This window comes from Tasmannia lanceolata, unplaced genomic scaffold, assembly GCF_043159265.1.
Source record: "Tasmannia lanceolata isolate RefF3 unplaced genomic scaffold, GAP_Taslan_0.1 ptg000025l, whole genome shotgun sequence".
Classification (NCBI taxonomy): domain Eukaryota; kingdom Viridiplantae; phylum Streptophyta; class Magnoliopsida; order Canellales; family Winteraceae; genus Tasmannia; species Tasmannia lanceolata.
In genome coordinates this window covers 6,182,040-6,203,760 of record NW_027518702.1, presented here as the reverse complement: position 1 = coordinate 6,203,760, position 21,721 = coordinate 6,182,040, and the positions used below count along the sequence as shown (strand labels likewise).

General features: G+C 40.0%; 1 protein-coding gene across 1 annotated transcript; it reads right to left on the bottom strand.

Moving 5' to 3' along the window:
• Positions 1-19,784: 19,784 nt before the first annotated feature.
• On the bottom strand, positions 19,785-20,697 carry LOC143857930 (fatty acid elongase 3-like). Its single transcript, XM_077368483.1, has one exon. The coding sequence runs from the start codon at positions 20,663-20,665 to the stop codon at positions 19,823-19,825; it is 843 nt and encodes a 280-aa protein (XP_077224598.1). The 5' UTR covers positions 20,666-20,697; the 3' UTR covers positions 19,785-19,822.
• Between the last annotated feature and the right edge of the window lie 1,024 nt (positions 20,698-21,721).

Sequence of the window (21,721 nt, the reverse complement as noted above, 5' to 3'; positions counted from 1 at the left end):
ATTATCTTCTTAAGAAAAATTAGCTTTTCGATAACTATCTATGTTATATATAATAGGAAAACATGAGTGTCCACAAAGATTATTAAAAACCTTATAAATGTATAAGTGTAGCTATTAAGTATCTTATACATGTAAATTTCTCCATAGCTATTATGGATCGATTCTATGTCACGACTAGGTGTGTCTCCCAGAAATCAGCCCTCTCGCTTTTTTATGAAAGGGTAATAAAAAACTTTGCTCGTTTTAGTGATATTCATCTCAACCCTTAGCAAAACAGCTGAAGGCTGATTTGTGGGCGACACACATAGTCATGACGGAGCTGAAACAATCTCTAGCGATTAAATAATTTATCGATATAAATTTCCTATTAAATAATTTATTGATGTAATTTTCTTTGTAGCTATTGGTATCAATATCTATCTTTATCCATCTATATCTATATATGCATGTTATATTATTATATGGGATTTGCTAGCGTCCATCGCAATAGGCATTTCACAGATGCTCGTGAATCATGATTCACGAGGTGGCTGCTTGACATGCGACATAGCATATGTGAAATGCCTTTTGCGATGGACCTTAGCAAATCCCTTATTATATACATTGGAAAAACTTGGGGGACTCCTGAGGTTATTTAAAGCCATGTAAATGTAAAGTCTTCTTAGCTATTAAATATCTTGTGAAGAGGAATGTAATCTTATTTATAACTATTAAACTTCTTATAAGTATAAAGTCCTCTATAGCTATTAAGTAACATAGAGATAAAATCTCCGCGTAAATATTAAGTAGCTTAGGTTTTTAAACCTCTGCTCTCACTACAAGAAAAAGGACATTCACCGACGGTCATGACCGTTGGTGCATATACCAATGAATGTCGGTGTAACTTATACCGACACTTTTAGTGAACGTCACTGATGCTACAGTGCCTAAAGGTATTTACCGACGTTTATTGAAAAACGTTGGTGCTCCCATTTATACCGGCGTTTATGAACGTCGTTAAAAATAAAAATCAAACGTTGCTGTTAAGGCAATCACCGATGTTTTAAGTAAACCGTTAGTGTATATAATACTACACCGACGGTCACGACCGTCATTAAATTCCATGTGGGCCTTTGGATACATATATTTACCAACGTTTTCGGAGCGTTGGTAATTACACCGACGTTGAAGGCCATCGCGAATAGCTCATTCAGGGACGTTTTAAGAGCGTCGGTGTTTATACCGACGCTCACAAAACGTCGCTGAAAATGTTTGGCTGCACTTTGATTGTTGAAATCACCGAGTAAATATAGATAAATTTTTATTTTTTTTAAAAAACCCCTTTATTTTGAATTTGTCCATCAAATGGAGATACAACCTGTAACATGTACATAGGTATCTTATTATACAACCTCACACTACAATGGCATTGAAACAAACCATCTTTACAAATTATTATTATATAACAAACTAAAGTTACAAGCAAGGACAATATATTGAAGATTGTAAACAAGGTAAAGTTACAAGCAAAAATTGATCTTCTCTTCTTGCCACACGTGACTTCACGGTCCCGTATAAAAACTCTGAAAATGAATATCCTTTTTGGCAGATTTAGCCTAATTGTTTGAAGCCCCACATTCTTTGAAAATGGGTATGGGAACAACTAAGAATGCTGGATGTTGAAGAGGGTATTATGCATGCATTTTTTGAACTAGATAACCTCAAAACATGAGCTTGCTTTTGCGCTAGATATTTCATTACTCCTATCAGAGCTCAAAAATCTTTCTTTGCAGCTTGCTTTTGCACTAGATAACCTCAAACATGAGCTTGCAACTTCACTAATCCTATCAGAGCTCAGAGAGGTCTTGTTGCCTGCATATACCAAATAAGTTTAGCAAAAGAATAAACAAAATCAATACCATTTCATTAGAAAATAAAAGTCTGAGATACAACTATGTGCAATGAGATATGTCAAAAAAGATATAGAAAAAACTCTCTATTCTACCAAGCAAAGAATTCTACATCATGGTAATATCTACCAGGGTCCTCAAACAAATCTACCTTGCCCTCCGACATTGCAGAAGACTCAAATAATGTAAAACTGCACTAAGCATGAACAATATAAAATATGAGAAATCATACTAATATAGTAGGATGACCACCCTTACATGTCAACTAGAAAGGGGAGACACTGAGAGAGGTTTTCGTAAAAGAGACTGCTGAGGTCCCTGCTTTTATTCGAGTTTGCTGAAAATACTTTCTTTTTAAATAATATAGATTTTCTTTCCAGCAGAAACTAAAAGCTTTGTAACTTGTTAGGCACAAATATGAAGAAACTTCACTTTCTGTTGAATAGTAGCAAACGTCTCATAGTCAAACAGCATAGCGCAACAAAATGCTTTCTTTTTAAATAATATTAGGGTCGTTTTTTGCGAACATCGGTAACAGAACGTCGGTAAAAACAACTTTTCAAATAGATCTATTTTTACCACGCAAAAATTTAGTCATAAAAAGCAGGTTTTTTTTTGTATGAATAATGTTGTTAAAATAATATAACATGTGAGAAGGCTCGAAGAAGCATCGGATCCCTTTATTTAAACGTTCTTCCAGTCTACTATTATTATTATCAGAAATAAATCAAAGTGGAGAGCATATATGCATTTGATTTGGTGTATGTGCTTGTGTGAGGTGGGGTTTCCTGGAAATTGCAACATCACATGAAGTAAAGAGTTTAATGGCCCACACCATGCTCTTTAAGGCTCTAAGGACCTTCTGTGAAACTTCACCACCATCCCTCATTCGCCTCTCAATACAATGTATCAACAATTGTACTCAATATCCTGAAGTAAATGCCTAACGTAATGATTATATCACTCCCTTGTTTGATAGTCGCACTCCTCAGTTTATTAAATACTTGTGAAATTTGCTGTTGAGAAACAACTTAAAGTCCCATGGAATTGAAAAGATTAACACCAACCCATCCTTGTAAATCCATTTCATTATAAACTCCTTATATATGGAACCTCACCATAAGAAAGTATTGAATGAGAGTTTCCCAAACTTGCAAGGAATTCTGACTTTACATGTCTTTTGGGGGTGAAATTTGGCAGTGAGCTCTGAGGTCAAGACGTGGCTTTCAAAAAGCTTAAAGGCTGGAGAGGGTAAAAGGACAACTTCACAACTCTTTAGAAGCCCTAAAAACCTTGAAATTACAGCAAAAAAACATAGCCGCCAAAGCCGTAAAGTCTCATGGAATTGAAAAGATTAACACCAACCCATCCTTGTAAGTCCATTCCATCATCTTTAGGTTTGCTTTGTATAAATTGGTTTACCTTTATTTATAAACTCCTTATATATGGAACCTCACCATAAGAAAGTATTGAATGAGAGTTTCCCAAACTTGCAAGGAATTCTAATTTTACATGTCTTTTGGGGGTGAAATTTGGCAGTGAGCTAGAGGTCAAGACGTGGCTTTCAAAAAGCTTAAAGGCTGGAGAGGGTAAAAGGACAACTTCACAACTCTTTAGAAGCCCTAAAAACCTTGAAATTACAGCAAAAAAACATAGCCGCCAAAGCCCTAAAGTCTCATGGAATTGAAAAGATTAACACTAACCCATCCTTGTAAATCCATTCCATCATCTTTAGGTTTGCTTTGTATAAATTGGTTTACCTTTATTTATAAACTCCATATATATGGAACCTCACCATAAGAAAGTATTGAATGAGAGTTTCCCAAACTTGCAAGGAATTCTGATTTTACATGTCTTTTGGGGGTGAAATTTAGCAGTGAGCTAGAGGTCAAGATGTGGCTTTCAAAAAGCTTAAAGGCTGGAGAGGGTAAAAGGACAACTTCACAACTCTTTAGAGCCCTAAAAACCTTGAAATTACAGCAAAAAAACATAGAATCCAAAGCCCTAAAGTCTCATGGAATTGAAAAGATTAACACCAACCTATCCTTGTAAATCCATTCCATCATCTTTAGGTTTGCTTTGTATAAATTGGTTTACCTTTATTTATAAACTCCTTATATATGGAACCTCACCATAAGAAAGTATTGAATGAGAGTTTCCCAAACTTGCAAGGAATTCTGATTTTACATGTCTTTTGGGGGTGAAATTTGGCAGTCAGCTAGAGGTCAAGATGTGGCTTTCAAAAAGCTTAAAGGCTGGAGATGGTAAAAGGACAACTTCACAACTCTTTAGAAGCCCTAAAAACCTTGAAATTTCAGCAAAAAAAAAAGCCGCCAAAGGATAATCTTGAAAACTGAAATTCCGAAAAAGCCAGCCAATCATGAGACTCCCAAAGGCGCAACTTTCTTAATTAGTCGGGGACTTGATCTATAAAAAGGGGATGAAGGCATCAAAGAGCGCCCCCCCCCCCCCCCCCAAAAAAAAAAAAAAAAACACACACACACACACACCTGAGTCCAAACTCCGGCAGCTTTCTGACACTCTCATGTGTCCATAAGTTGCATATCTTTGTCCCAGGAGCCATATCAGTGCTGTCTATCGTCCGAATACCTCACTCAAGATTTCCGCAGTAGATTGGCATTGATCATGGGAAACAAAAGAAAAAGCTTCAGAGTAAGCATGGCACAGAGAAGAAGCAACCACACACACTCTTCCCAAGAGTTACGATCGTCCCCAAGGAAGGATTCTCTGAACTCCATCAGATCCTACAAGGAACTAAGCGAGCAAATGGCCATGTGTTTCGACGCCTCCCGAAGACACTAGGGGCCTCCATCATCCCTAGCCACCCTCAAGAAACAAAAGGGCGAATCCCTCAACAGGTACCTCCACAGATACAACGGCAGGGTCTATGCATCCAGCCTCTAGGGATCTGATGCTGAAACAACAATGCTCACTTTCCAAAGAGGCTTCGAACCATCTTCCCTACTCCTCCACTCTCTGCGGAAGATGCAGCCTCGAAACATCCGTGACTTAGCTATCAACATGAACACGTTCATCACCTCTGAAAGGCGTGCCTCCTCCCTCGAAACACTGGGAGAGGCCAATGAGATTCGTCCCTCCAATAGTATAGAGGGCACTGGTCCGCCCTGAGGAGGAGCCAAGTAGGCCACCTCAACGAGAAAGACTGGCCCCTGAGCCGGCAATCGACCCATCACCAAGGCCCGGAGAGCATACTCCGCATAACACCTCCTTGGAAGACATTCTCTCTCACGTAACCCCGAAGGATGGGGGCCTCCTTTGGTGGCCAGAAAGGTTGCGCTCTGGTGGCAAAAGGGTGGACAAGACCAAGTTTTGCCAGTTTCAACGAGGATACAGGCACACCACCTAGGATTGCCGCCTCCTGAAAGAGCAGATCGAGGAGCTTATTCGACAATGGCTCCTTCACAAGTACGTCCTGGGAGCCTGTGCAACTGACCGCGGTGGGCCTCGAAGCTTCTGTATCGCTGCTACAGGCATATCCTTCCCCAACGATATTCTGGTGCACCGTCGCTCCAGGCGAGTTCAAAGCAAGTACTGGCCGCATCATCACTTCACCCGGAAGGACCCATCATGTTCTCTAGTTGTTCTTTCACCATGCTAAAATAATATTAAAAAGAGTTTTCTGCATTACTTGATTAAACTCATAATAGAAAGGGCCTCATAGGCCTCCCACTCCCCAGAGCGAAGGAAATCTGACACTCCCTCGGCACGTTCCGATCTCTCTCCTGCAGGTCTCAAATCTCTCACGCTTTGTGATCTAGATGAGCGAAATATCTCGCGGGCTAGTCGAACGCGTCCTCATATTTCAATCAGCCTAGACGAGACCGCCTACTGTGGACCCCGATCCGAGATAGGCGAGTGAGAGAAACGAGTCCCTAGCACCCTCTCTGGATCATCCACATGTGAAGGAGAGCTCTACCAGGGAACTCTCGAAACGGATGCCACCCTCATAGCATAGCACGAGTGGCGATGTAAAAAGAAAGAGATATGTCTCGATCCAGAGCCAAGGCTCGAAACCAAGACATACCTGAAATAAACTCAGAGTCGCCATCATGGATATGCCATGGAACCCTAAAATCAAATCCTCTGTGCAATGGATAACCAGAAATATATATGGGTTCGTGCCTGGTTACGAATGGGGAAGGTCTGAGAGCACCCCCGATTTGTCCGAGTGCAAGCACTTGGTCTCTTATGCCATTTATTATTAACTCCAAAGAAGTTTGGGTAAAAATCATGTGAAATGGGAACAATCCTCAGGAGTCGTCTACCTAAGCATGCATTTCCTGAGGATAAAAATAATAAACACACATAAAATAAAATGAAAGATGTGTCACCTAAGCATAGCTAGGTTATGAGTGACAAGCCTAATGGGTGTCTAAGTTCTGATGTGCAAACACATGCAAGCTATAGCTAAAGGTATGAGATCAGTACAAAAAAATAAGAAAACATATCAAATCATACAATAATTACACAACAAATCCTAAGACTCTAAATTATTAGCTTGAGTCCTCGGATGGTCTGGTATTCATCCAAAGAAGCCTACGTATCACCGCCTCCACGAGAATCAAGGCAACGTAGTTCTTCGCGCCTATTCTAAGCTATGATGCCTAAGACACTTAGACCTCTATCCTAGACTCGATCTAAAAGACCGGACTAGTTATTAAAGCTTCTTGAACGATTATTTAAATTCCAGTGAATTGTAGATTTTAGGACACCCTATATGCCCTAACTAAATGCAGGTTAGCCCTAAGCTAATGCAGATGGTTTCTACAACCTATGTGTAACTAGGCTGCATTTCCTAAGGAAAACAAAGGGTGGACTAACGCATCCTATGCTAGTCATCAATCGGCGATGTGGATCGCCGACTGACCGGACGGAGGCGCTCCTATAACTCTAGGACAGACCCCTAACTCTAAAACAAGCACACAACAAACAAACAAACAAACAATCTATCAAAAGAAAAACCTAATTCTAAAACTCTCTATCTAGGAGAAACTTCTAACTCTAGAGGAAGATTTATTTGAAAATGAAGTTTTAAAAGATTTAAAATGTTATTTACAAAAGTTTGGCTGGACTTGGGATATAGATCCGAAGCTGCACTACGTACCTCGGAAGAGGATCAAGCCAACGTAGTTCGAAACGAACTCTCCTAACTATCACTAAAAGCAAACATTCCAAATGATTTAATGGTTTTAATGTTTTTCAAATGTTTTTTATGTTTTAAATTTCTAATGTTTTTTTGAGTTTTAAAATATTCAATATTTTTTGGATTTTAACACTTTTTCCAATATTTTTGAAGTTTTAAAGAGTTTTCACCCTTTTGGTCAAAGACCTAAGGGAATATACAAAGCAAAAACCCTAGGGCCCAACCCTAGGGCTAACAGGGGAAACCCCTAAACCAAATAAGCTAACTATCAAAGATGACGAAATGATCTAAGACCCAAAAGGCAAAGCTCTAATGAGACTGGACGAGACTCAAGTAAAGAAGAACGAAGATAACACTAAAGAGAAGCTCCCAACCACTGAAACTAAAGAAAGAGCGCAAATGAGCCAGAGACTCTCTAAAAGAAATGGAAACATGAGTCAAAGACTCCAATAACACCAACTAAAGAATAGACGAGTCAAAAACTCTCTAAAAGAGAAAGAAACATGAGTCAAAGACTCCACTAATACCAACTAAAGGATAGATGAGTCAAAGACTCTCTAAAAGAAAAGGAAACACGAGTCAAAGACTCCACTAACACCAACTAAAGGATAAATGAGTCAGAGACTCCCTAAAAGAAAAGGAACATGAGTCAAAGACTCCACTAACACCAACTAAAGGATAAATGAGTCAGAGACTCCCTAAAAGAAAAAGAACAAGAATTTGCACATTTGGCAGAAGTAAAACACCCAGCCGGGCCGGACAGCTGCTTAGCCCTAGGGTGCAACAAATGTGCGCCCAGTACCCCATAAGGGTAGGAGTATGAAGCCAAGCCGAGTAGGGTGTTCTCCCAAAAACCAAACGACGCACAAAGAGGAGAACTAGCGAGAGAATGAGACCGGGCGGGTTTCCCAAACACACACAAAGATGGGCTCCAAGTAACCTTATCATTGCCCTTGCAAGGGGTAAGCAAGGCTAAGACAACTAATTGACCAAATTGGTCTCTAATTAACAGAGGAACAAATTGAGGTGCAACCTCAGAGAGGATTCTACAAATGAGGCCAAGCAGGCCTTCTAAAGGCTAATTACTTACAAAGCCAAGACAGATGACTCCCTAATAACATCAATAAAGATCAAATGAGTCAAAGACACCCCCGATAACATCACCACACAAACAAATGATTCAAAGGCTCTCTAAATGAGGCAAGGCATGCCTCCTATGGGTACACCATTTATCAAAATCAAAGCAACCTCCTTGAGGTTAAGCTAAAAATGAGGCTTACCTCCAAAGGAGGATTTCCTAATGAGACAGAATATGCCTCCTAGTACAGGTTCTAGTATCTAAAGAAGTCTAGAAGACTGCGTTAGTCCACCAAGAGAGCAGAAAAGAGCTACTAGGCAATCTCAAATTTCCATTCAATTCTTATATAAACAAATCAAGTACTAAGCAAAGAAAGACTTATAACTAAAGAGTAAACAACCTGTAATAATAGCAATCATAGCATGATAAACAACATTAATTAGCCCAGACCAGCCGCTAGGTAGCCTAATGAAGTAAAAACAATATCAAACACTTCAAAGCCAACCACAAACCCCAATACGGGGACTCCAACGAAATCAAATGATGCCAAAGTAATCATCTGATTTCATACACATATAATATTTCTACAAACCACCTTGAAATCAAACAGTACTCATGTCGATAACATCGAATAGAGTAGTCATCTGATTTCCTTCTTCAATTAAACAATTTATTTAAATTAAAAAATAAGTATGATAAGCTTTCAAGATAGTCTCACCTGAACAGTCCATTCATCTTCAGAACCTAACTCAAAACTTAACATAAAAGAAAAATCTTAAATTTTCAACAAATTATACAAATGCATGCAATGATATTTCTGATTTTTATAAATTTTGGTGCATAACAGGGGGCATCAACTTGTGCAGATTCAAGTGCAAAAAAAACGGTGAGCCACAAAACACAAAGACGGGCTCCAAGTAACCTTATCATTGCCCAGAGAAGGGTTCTTTTTTAAAAAAATGGTTAAAAGAAATCCAAAAGGTTGGGTAGGCCTACTAAACAAAAGAGGGGAGCGCTACTTGGATTGAGCGAGTCCCCTAAAGATGGGCTTGGGCTATCGCCTTCATCGCCCTCATCTAAGCAAGCCTAACACTTCAAAAAGCTTCGTATCTTGAAGCCAAGATGCGATCTTCTACTACTTTTTCAAGCCACAGGGAGGCCTCAACGACAAAGGCCAACTTCACAATACCCGAAGTGGCATGCTAAATTCTTAACTCCTACTGGAGTAGTCGGTCTTAACAGAAGTGTAACAGAAGCAACTTCAACACCTCTTCTTTTTTTTTACAAGGATTTTCATTCATCTATAAACTATCACCTATAACAATTCATTATTCTAACGGGTCACAACACTCATGATCATTCAATTAAACCAAAAGGAAAACAACAATATGAAAATCAGTAAAGCTCATAAAGCAATTAACTATAGTTGTGCTAGTATCATTTTCTAGAAACTAAAGCAACTAATGGCAACTAATGCAAATTAAAAAAACAGAATTAAAGCTGGACAACACACAGATGAACTGACATCGTTAAGATCTACACATCTTGAACAAGGGTACTAAATGAAACAAGCAATGAGAATAACAAGATTTTCACTATATATTTTTTTTACTTGATCGGCGTATTGATTTTGTAATTAAGGCTCAGTATGATCATCCAAATCTTTAGCAGTGCATAACAAAGTCGAAAATTGAAAATGAAATGAAGAACATATCATGAACAAAGCGCTAAGAATCAGTAAGGTCTAGCTTATACTATCAATCACAAGCATTAATTAACTCAAAATTAAATAGATCTTTAGGAATTAACTGGAACATCATAAATATTTACTTTAATGACTGACCTTTACCACCGTTTGAGAAGAGTATACGATTAGATTTCAGATGACGATCTCATCGGAATTTTTAGGAGCTTGCAATGAAATCTGCTTGAGCAAATGAGATTCAGAGAATTTAAAAATGTCTATGATAGCAGATCACCAGATTCCAGCGAATCTAGCCTGAAAGAAAGATCTCAACCCTGTCCAAATCTCCTTATATAATCAATCTCCTCTCAGATCTGAGCTCTTGTAAGGTTCTTACAGAGATAAACTAAGACAACAGAAAATTCGAGCAAATAGGGTAAAAGAAGTGAATGATGCTCGAATTAGGGCTTAAATCTAACCGGAAAAAAAAGTCTAGATTTGGAATTTCCGAACAAAAAAAAAATCTAAGGCAGGGGAGAGAAACTCAATTTTAGATCTAACAGCAAAAGGTATGTATCTATGGTTTAGGTACATAGATCTATGGTTTTTAGAGATAGAACGGATTTAGGGTTTCTAACTGATAAGAAAACAGCGATATCTGCTACGAAGGATGATGATAAGAAGAGATCTATAACGGTTGAGTGAACAAAAGGCTTGGCCAGATCTTGACAGAGATCGAACGGAGAAAAAGAGTTCTTACCAGAATTTTCGCAGATCCAACTGGAGAAGATGATAAGGTTTAGGTCGCTAGATTAGTCGGTGAGAAGAGAATGAAGGAGACGATCGGAAGCGGGTATGAGTCAGATGCCCGGCAGATTTGCCGGATTCTGGCTAGAAGCTCGCCGGAAGAGATGATCGGCCGGATCTCTCTCTCTCTCTCTCTCTCTCTCTCTCTCTCTCTGTTTAGACGAGAATGAACAGTTTTCTCTCTCTTTTTCGATGATTTTTTTATATATTTATATGATGGCTGTTGATATCGGCACTCCCCATTTGATGGGCGCACAAACATTGATGGGCGCGCGAATCGAGCGCGACCCGAACGGGATTATGTACCCCCCTTCTTCATATAAATGATATATTTAACTCCCTTTTTCTCACGGACAACCCCCTTTCAGATGTTTCACCCTCCTTCTGGTCCGCATTGCGCTTACTCTCTTGACCTGTTCACTGAGCAAACGCGCTCGGATCTCGACGAAATTTTACGGAGACCTGAGGGAGACCTTAAGCTATCCCAGGGTTCAATTTGGGACCCCAGCTCACTGATTTGACGAGGTTTCGCACAAGCAACACGAACTTGGGTCCAGTCAAAATGGGGTGTCTACACCTAGCCTCGCGAGCTCCATTATATGATTCTGCTTCGCGGTCTAGACGTGCAAAATATCTCGCAGGCTGGTTCAATTGACGCCTGCGTCATTGTAGTGCAGCATTGCCTTCCTTGATCGGGTAACGAGCTTGAGGCGGCGGGTTACTCTCAGCCTCTTAAAACGGTGTTTCCTTCTAGGAGAGTGCGCCGAGAAAGGGCGATACTTCATTTGGCTGAGACCCTAGGGTGGCTTCTCTCACAAGGACGGGGCCTCCTTCCCTAGCCGGGGAAGGAGCTTCTACTTTGCTTCGCTCCACACTGCAGGCGGTCGTCGGTCACTATGGGGCGTCAACACTTGGTGGGGAGAGTCGGATGAGAGAGAGAGAGAGAGAGAGAGAGAGAGAGAGAGAGAGAGAGAGAGAGAGACCCACGAGGGTCTGAAAGAGCTGCCTTGGTTTGAAGTTGGGGGCACGTTCTCGGAGAATGTCCTCGTGGCTTATAGAATAAGTTCGACGAGGCTTGAGTATGTAGGGGAAGAATATGATGCACCTGAGCCCCCTTGGCTGTCAGCGAGACATCGGTGTCTCAATGTTTTGATTCTGACTCCTATTTGAATATTTTGTGCAGTGGTGGCCCGGATGGAGTGCTCTCGGCTAGTGCAGATTCTCAAAACCTTGGGTAGAGGGGAAGGACCGGCTAAATCAGGATTTGCCCGATCCCATCTTAGCTCTCCCTACCTGTTTGACTGCTCCCAGATCTGCCAGGTCGCTGATTAGTGATGGGGAGGCTTTTCATCGAGCTCTCCCATTATTCTGATTCTGATTAAAGTATGGCCCCTCGGCATGCCTTCAGCTATCCACCTTTGTGCACATGTCGAGTGGAATGGCTCGAGGGGGTGCTAGATCGGCACTTGCACACCGCTTCTCCTTCCTCTCCCTTTTCTCCTCCTCTCTTTTTTTGAATGTGATTGGCTCCTTTATAATCTCTTGTATACGGCCTCCGATGTAAAGACATTTGAGTGCTTTTAATGAGACTTTCTTCTTTTCTGTACCTTTGATCTTCTGATTCCTCCCCCCCCCCCCCCCCAACCCCCTCTTATGGATTCTCGGCCTTCAGCCTAAGGATTTGCTTAGGTCCTTTGCCCAAACATTATTTGGGTCTTAATGACTCGTGGAACTTTAGCCTAAGGACTTGCTCATGTCTTCTTTTTGCCCAAGTGGAACTTATCTCTTAAATGCCTCGTACGAGTTTAGCCTAAGGACCTGCTCAGGTCTTCTTTTTGCCCAAGCGGAACCTAGGTCTTAATGCCTCATGGGACTCTAGCTTAAGGAATTGCTTAGGTCTTCTGTCGTGTGGGACTCTAACCAAAGGGACTAGCCCAGGTCTTTTTTTTGGTGCCGAAGTAGAATCTAAGTCATAATGCCTTGTGGGACTTTAGCCTAAGGACTTGCTTAAGTCTTCTGCAGCGTGGGACTTTAGCCTAACGGGGTGATAGGTTGTATGCCCAAGTGACTCTTGGGTCTTAATGCCTCGTGGGACTTTAGCCTAAGGACTTGCTTAGGTCTTCTGCCATGTGGGACGTTAGGCTGGGTCCTGTCCAAGTTTTTTCTTCATGCCTCATGGGACTTTAGCATGGGATCCTCCCCAGGTCTTTTCTTTGTGCCTCGTGGGACTTTAGCCAGGGGTCCTGCCCAAGTCTTTTCTTTGTGCCTCGTGGGACTGTTTCCTGGGTCCTACCCAGATCTTTTCTTTGTGCCTCTTGGGACTTTAGCCTAACAACTGGCCAAGGTCCTTTTTTCCCCAAGCGGAACCTGGGTCTTAATGCCTCCTGAACCTAAGGACTTGCTTAGGTCTTCTGCTGCATGGGACTTTAGCCTAACGGAATGATAGGTCTTTTGCCCAAGTGACTCTTGGGTCTCCATGCCTAATAGGACTTTAGCTTGGGGTCCTACCAAGGTCATTTCTTTGTGCCCCGTGGGACTTTAGCCTAGGAACTAGGTCTTTCTTCCATGCCTTGTGAGACTTTAGTCAAGGTGCTAGAAAGGGAGGTGAATTGATCTGCCACAACACAAAAGACAAAGAACACAAAACAAGAATGCAAAATATACCATTTATCCAGGAAGAGACAGACATGGACAAAATGAAATAGAAAGGAAATGGGTTATTTACTGTTACGTGTCAGAGAGTTGCATTATTGACATAAAAATGTCACTTGTTGAGAAAAAATGAATAAATGCTGATTTATAAAAAATCAAAATGTTAGGACCAAAATGCCCCTCAGTACATTTATTCTGCTTCCCTTCTTCTTTTTACAGTTTTACTTTTACCCTGTTTTTAACCTAGTTGAAGTGCTTCTTCTCCGTCGAAACCTACTCTTTTCTCCGGCAATACGTAAGAAGGTAAGCCTGAAATCTCATTCTCCCTCTCTCTCCATATTTCTATTTTTTTTTTCAAAACTCCATCTAACATCATCGCCTTCTCTCTCTCTCTCTCTCTCTCTCTCATTTTTTAGGGTATTCAAAGGTTTTTTTTGCTTGAAATGCACAACATTGGACCTATTAACCTTGTGCTTCGTCAAATCTTTCTCAAGAAGGGTTTCGAGATCTCCCCCTCTTCTTCTCAACGCAAAAACAGGTACTCGAAGCCAAAACAGGATATTCGAAGCCAAAATTTACTTGGTCGAAGCCAAAAATTACTTGGTCGAAGTGAAAAATGTGTTTCCTGTAACATTCGCCGTTGTGTTTTTCGCTTCGACTAAATTTTTTTAGGCTTCGAATAACTGGTTTTTTTGCTTCGACTAACATGTTTTTGGCTGCCACTAAAACTTTTGAATTCCAGTAACATCTGGAACTTTTTTCGTCTTTAACTAATATATTTTAGCTTCGAGAAATATTTGTTGGCTTCAACTATCACGTTTTGGGCTTCGACAAACTTCTTTTTTCGCTTTGACTAACATGTTTTGGCTTCGACTAAATTTTTTTTATCTTCGACTTCTTTTTTTGGCATCAACTAACTTTTTTTTTGCTTCAAGTAACTTTTTCTGGCTTTGAGTAATTTGTTTTTTGGCATCGACTAGTTTTTTGGCTTAAGTAAAATTTTTTTTGGCTTCGACTATCATTTTTGGCTTCGAGTAACTTTTTTTTGGCTTCAACTACCATTTTTTGGGCTTTGACTATCATTTTTGCCTTCAAATAACTTACATTTTGCTTCGAGTGCCTTGCTTCTTATTTTGGCTTCGACTATCACTTTGTGGGTTTGAGCTATCGATTTTGGATTCGAGTTACATTTTTTTAGCTTCAAGTAACCTATTTTTTGGCTATGAATAACCCGTGTGAGTACCATTTTGGCTTCCACTACCCTTTTGCCTAGTGAGCGCTCTTTGGGCAACTGATTTTGGCTACAGCCACTAGAAAAGGGGAAATACTTACAAAGATAATGAGATTTGGGATATTTGGAAGAGAAAAAAGAAAATTAGAAAGGGCGTCTCTAGAGAACTCCTTCTACCCTCTCAAGACAAATGAGCATATGCTGGAGAAATGAAGATGTTTCGCCGGAGAAGAAGGCTTCTATCGCCGGAAAATGGGTCGTTTCACACAAAAAGGGTCAGAGTAAAACCTAGAAATGAAACTGTAAAACTTGAAAGTAAAAGTAAAAAAGTGTAAAAACAAAGAAGAGAAAGATAAAGTAAGGTTAGAGGTATTTTCGTCCTAAAAAGTCATTTTTTTAATAAAATAGCATTTCTTAGAGTTTTTTCAAAAGTCAACATTTTCTCGTCATTTTTTCAAATGTCCAGCAAGTAACAATAAATAACCCAAAGGAAATAAAGGAAAGGGTTATTTACTGTTACGTGTCAGAGAGTTGCATTATTGACATAAAAATGTCACTTGTTGAGAAAAAACGAATAAATACTGATTTATAAAAAATCAAAATTTTAGGACCAAAATGCCCCTCAGTACATTTATTCCGCTTCCCTTCTTCATTTTACAGTTTTACTTTTACCCTGTTTTTAACCTAGTTGAAGTGCTTCTTCTCCGGCGAAACCTACTCTTTTCTTCGGCAATACGTAAGAAGGTAAGCCTGAAATCTCATTCCCCCTCTCTCTCTATATTTCTATTGTTTTTTTCAAAACTCCATCTAACATCATCTCTCTCTCTCTCTCTCTCATTTTTTAGGGTATTCAAAGGTTTTTTTTGCTTGAAATGCACAAAATTGGACCCATCAGCCTTCTGCCTCGTCAAATCTTTCTTAAAAAGGGTTTCGAGATCTCCCCCTCTTCTTCTCAACGCAAAAACAGGTACTCGAAGCCAAAATAGGATATTCGAAGCCAAAATTTACTTGGTCGAAGCCAAAAATTACTTGGTCGAAGTGAAAAATGTGTTTCCTGTAACATTCGCCGTTGTGTTTTTCGCTTCGACTAAATTTTTTAGGCTTCGAATAACTGGTTTTTTTGCTTCGACTAACATGTTTTTGGCTGTGACTAAAACTTTTGAATTCCAGTAACATTTGAAACTTTTTTCATCTTTAACTAATATATTTTAGCTTCGAGAAATATTTGTTGGCTTCGACTATCACGTTTTGGGTTTCGACAAACTTCTTTTTTCACTTTGACTAACATGTTTTGGCTTCGACTAAATTTTTTTTATCTTCGACTTCTTTTTTTGGCTTCAACTAACTTTTTTTTTATTCCAGTAGCTTTTTCTGGCTTTGAGTAATTTGTTTTTTGGCATCGACTAGTTTTTTTGGCTTAAGTAAAATGTTTTTTGGCTTCGACTATCATTTTTGTTTGCTTCGACTATCATTTTTTGGATTCGACTATCATTTTTGGCTTCGAGTAACTTTTTTTTTGCTTCAACTACCATTTTTTGGGCTTTGACTATCATTTTTGCCTTCAAATAACTTACATTTTGCTTCGAGTGCCTTGCTTCTTATTTTGGCTTCGACTATCACTTTGTGGGTTTGAGCATCGATTTTGGATTCAAGTTACATTTTTTTAGCTTCAAGTAACCTATTTTTTGGCTATGAATAACCCGTGTGAGTACCATTTTGGCTTCCACTACCCTTTTGCCTAGTGAGCGCTCTTTAGGCAACTGATTTTGGCTACAGCCACCTATTTTGGCTACAGCCACTAGAAAAGGGGAAATACTTACAAAGATAATGAGATTTTGGATATTTGGAGGAGGAAAAAGAAAATGAGAAAGGGGCGTCTCTAGAGAACTCCTTCTACCCTCTCAAGACAAATGAGCATATGCCGGAGAAATGAAGATGTTTCGCCGGAGAAGAAGGCTTCTATCACCGGAAAATGGGCCGTTTCACACAAAATGGGTCGGAGTAAAACCTAGAAATGAAACTGTAAAACTTGAAAGTAAAAATAAAAAAGTGTAAAAACAAAGAAGAGAAAGATAAAGTAAGGTTAGAGGTATTTTCGTCCTAAAAAGTCAATTTTTTAATAAAATAGCATTTCTTAGGCTCCGTTCACTTGTTTTCCTGGGAAAGGAAAAGAAAAGGTTTCTCGAGAATCTGACGTGGCAAAAGGAAAAGAAATCCCGAGAAACTGTGCAGGAAAAGGTTTCCTACGCCTGTTCACTTACGTAGGAAATCTCGGGAAATTGTGCAGGAAAAGGTTTCCCACGCCTGTTCACTTGCCAATTAAACATTGGTGGGATTTTGACAATGAGACTCACATCTGATCTAGAACCTGTTTTGAATAGATAGGTTTTTAAGTTTTGTAATTTCTATCTTTGTCTCTGTGTGTATCCACTACCTTTTTTTTTCAATAATTAGAGCTTCTAGCAAAACATAACCCCCTTTTGTGAAATAAAACTTTCACATAATGGCTTAGTGATACAGTGACACATGTGCAAGAAAACAAGGACAATGGTCTAAAAGTAGAGCAATTGTTTTCATGGACATTTGTCGAATCAATAAAAAATAAAGTAGGCACATTAATGAGCATCACTTAATTTATGTAAGCTTCTTCAATTCTTGAGACTGTTATACAGGAGTATATTTACAGAGGAGAAGATCAAACCAGCCATGAAATCATACTAGCCGCATGATGCTACCTATAGAAAAGTGCTCTACATGGGTCTCTCATAAATGCTTACAGTGCTTGTGGGTGATTCTTTTATCTAAGAATATGTGTCCTATCCGCTAAAACCTTTCATGAACATTTTCTTTATCTAAATCTGCTAATAACACCAAGCAAAATTTGCGGTCTTTTTTTTTTAATGATTCATGCAGTTTCCCATTTCAAAAGCCCTTTTTTATACTTTTATTTTTCAACTTTGTCCAAAACTAGAAAGAAGAAACCCATTTAAAAAAGAAAAAAACCATCTCATTAGTTTCTTAGCTTTCTTCCTAACCAGAAACAGAGATTAACCGGGAGAAACCCTCTTCAAAAATCCGATTTTTTTCACCTTTCTCACGACGAGAGAGAGAGAGAGAGTAAACCCTCTTCAAAAACCCAATTTTGAGGGAGAGTAAACCCTCTTCAAAACCCCCATTTTTTTAGGTTTCTACAGAACTATAAACTGAAACAGACAAAGAGAAACCCATTTCAAAAACCCAAAATTTTCCACCCTTCTTCCTCACCGAAAACCCTAAACAATCACTGTATAGAGGGAAAAAAGAAGGAAAAACCAAAAAAATAAATAAAATAGAAACGAAGATTAGAGGAGAGAAACATACCTGTAAACCCTAGCTTGCCGTAGAGGGAGGAAGAAGACTGTGTAGGGTTTTTTTTTCACCCACCGTCTTTACTTTTTTTTTTTTTTTCAATCACCGTCTTTAGTTTCTCACCAAACGATTTTAAGTTTCTCGGGAAACCAAATAGCACCAAATTAGTGGGATTTGGTTTCCCACTCTTTTGAGAAAAGATCACTTTCCAAGTCATTTTTTGATTTTCCATGTCATTTTTTACTTTTTCCACCTAGGCACTGTTATTTTCTCAGAAAAGCAAGTGAACACCGCTATTTTAGCTTTCTCGGCAAAAAAATGGGTGTTTTCCTGGGATTCGATTTCCCGAGAAGGCAAGTGAACAGAGCCTTAGAGTTTTTTCAAAAGTCAACATTTTCTCGTCATTTTTTCAAATGTCCAGCATGTGACCGTAAATAACCCTAATTTTAAAACTCGTGAATGATGCCGGCCATCAACATGTAATGATGGCTCCTCTAATCCGGGCTGGAGACCTTCGAGCCTAACCCTCAAATCTATAAAGGCTGTCCCCCACTTTGCTAGGCCCACCAATAAAAAGAGATTCTTATACCAAGAGCCAATTGACATATTCAATTACCTATAAGATCCCCTATAAGAAGGATCATTCTATGGAGATGATTTACCTGGCGCATCCTATTTATGATGTGGACCAACAAATGAACCGATCATCCTGTGAAGTCCCCACTTTACTTTTTGAATAGTACCGGAGTTCCAAGTGCACACTGCGTATAGTCTCGTTTCACCCATATTTTATAGGAAAATGATATGGAGACCTAGAGTAGGACCTAAAAGGGGACCTGCAATGAAAACTTGCTGTGTTAAAGAAAAATTTACTTTTTGATGATTTCCCTAAACTTAAGGGATTGCTCATGCCACTTCTAATGTTGTGGTGTGAAACAATTTGTTCGGTCCCCTTTTAGGTCCTCCTCTCGGTTTCCCTAGCATTACTCTATTTTATATGGTGTCGGCCCGTATGTCCAGTAATTATTTAAAAAGTATTGTACGGCCTAGACTATAGCATGATCCAGACCGTCCATTTGATGGGCCACAACGTAAATAGGATTTATTTAGTGGCCCGGTGCACGAGGCTCCCGCCATTGTGGAGTCTGGGGTGGGCTAGATGTACACAGCCTTACCCTTGCTTTGCATATAGGCTAGTTCCACTATTTGAACCCGTGACCACTAGGTCACAATGGAACAACGTAAATAGGATGTTGCCCAAAAAATCATTTCCATAGGATGATCCTAGCCGTCCAAACCTCTATAGATTGGAGGGTTGGGCTCATCCTATGCAGATAATTTTTTTGGGCACAGCCTATTTATTTTGTGGCCCACATAGGATGGTTTGGATCATCCTATGGTATAGGCCATACATAGGCCATACAGGCGTATGTCCAATAAAAACCCAACCTGAAAAAAGGTCAAGTCAGGTGGGGTTAAGTTTTCCCAACTTGGTTGAGTTTGGGTCGGGTTTGGGTTGACGGCATGGTCAACCGCGGCAATCCAACCGGAATTAAACCCGACTTTTATTTTATTTTATTAAGCTTAAAAACTCGGGTTGGGTCGGTTTGAACACGGGTCGGGTTGGAACTCGGGTCAGGTTGAGTAAATGGCTCCTCCAGTCGGATCCGGGTTGGCCTCAACCGGCCCAACCCGACCCGAGTTGCATCCCAAAATCACCTGTGTCACCATATGTCACCATCAGCCTTTCATGTGGCTATAATTAAAAAACATGTCTCGACCCAGAGGCAGGAATGTGGGAGTTGGCACTATGCCACTATCAAAACAAGATAGAGTGCTAATATCAAAAGAAGATAGAGTGGTGCGAATATCAAAAGAAGAGTGCACAATCAATTAACAACAATGAAAAAAAGAAAAGAAAGAAAATCTCCATCAGATTTCGAATCCTTTACCCAATACATACACCCTTCATCTTCTTCTTCTTCTGCTCTCGACCCTTTACACCATAGTTCTTGAAATGAAAATTCATAAAAAGAGCCAAAAGAGAAGCATTAAAAATCGCATTAAAACCCCAAGCTTTCATACCACAACACCCATCACCTCTCTTATCACCAAAATGAAACCACAGTAACAGAATCGAAACCCCAAAACTGAATACAAACTGAACAATCTGAAAATCAGTCACAACCCTTTTCCATCTAGGGGGTTTCCCAACACTACATAAAAAATAATAGGCGTACATTAGCGTATGAACGAGGGAATTGGTAACGAGCGCCACGGGGAATAAGGATTGAGAATACTGAAGCCAGAGGTAACACATAAGGACGACTAAAGCGTGGTGGTACACGTGGAGGAATGTGAGCCGTTTGATTGGGTTGAGAAGGATAAGGAGAGTATCGGAAAATTCGAGGATTTTGGAAAGGTAAAATATGTAGGCATAGAAAAAGAGGGGCCCACTTGGTGGGGTAGGGTTAGGGAAACAGAAGAGAGAACGAGGGGTGGGGATTTGGGAAGTGATGGAGAGGGAACATCCAACGGCCATGGTTAGGGAGAGGATGAGGAGGATGAGGTTGTGGACGGTGGAGATGAGGCGGAGGATGAAGGGTGTGGATGAAGTTGGGGATTTGGGGAGGGTGACGTGGAGGAATCCGGTGAGGGTTAGGTAGGTTAGGATTATGGTGGTGAGGAATTGGGTTGAGGCACCATAAGTTTGGTGAGGAATCCATTGAAACTCGCTTATTGTTGGGTGTTCTACTAACCAGTAGCGCACGTTAGCAACAACCCCTTCCATCTCTCTCTCTCTCTCTCTCTCTGTGATATTGACGAGATTTTATAGGGTGGACGCTCATATGGTAGATGGAGATCATACAGAGAATTGAAACTACCGTAGGATTACAATCCAATGGTAGATGGAGATCATACAGAGAATAAGTGCAGGGTAATGATAAATTCGCACCCTCTGTAGGATGATTCGCATCCTCTAACCTGAATTGGCGTCAAAAAGCGTTAAAGGCTGACGCTTTTTTATGCTTTTTGGCGTCAATTCAAGTGAAAGGGGGTGCGAATCATCCCACAGTTGGTGTGAATTTATCATCTATATCTGAATTTTTTATTATTAGCCCTGCCAATGTGAGAAATTTCGGATTAAAATATTAAGGAGGCTGCAAAAGTTTAGTCCTAGGTACTGTAGAGTTTAAGCCATCTCTCACTCTCTCTCTCCACAACTCCCCAGTAGGGCCCAGTAATTAAATGTTTTTTAACTAAATGTTTTCTTTAGGGAAGTGATAGTGGCACTACCATGTTTTGGTAATAGCATCAGCTCAATTTGTCTTTTTCTCTTTTTATTGGGCTATTGAGTTTTGAGAGCTTTTTGGGAAGTGTAATAACAACTCATGACAGCTGGTTCAAGAGATAAAGACAAGGTGAGTTAGTGCGATTATCAAAATGTGGTAGTGCTAATAACAGTAGCCTTTTTGTATCACTCATACCCTTTTTTGCATGGGACAGCTCCCTCTAGTGAAGTTATAAATCCACTAGAGTGGGCTGTCCAAAGGAAAAAAGGGGGCAAATATATCACTTCCCTTTAGATCTCGGTGGACCCGCCATAGTTTTAAAAAAAATATGGGCATCCATATGTGGAGATCATATACTTGGGAGTTGGGCCAACTATATTCGAAATCAAAACCATTCTTTTATAGGGCCCCAATTTAACCAGGCCTTGTCCATAAAATCATCTCCGAATGATCCTAACCCTCCAATCCATTGATAGGCGACACCATGTATAAACGTATGCTAGGATCATCTTATTATCGGGAAGGCCTATTTGCACCGGGGCCCAACAAATGAA

Bases quoted from the DNA above. Each gene is read 5' to 3' on its own strand.
- LOC143857930 (XM_077368483.1), bottom strand. From the start codon at position 20,665: ATGGAAGGGGTTGTTGCTAACGTGCGCTACTGGTTAGTAGAACACCCA.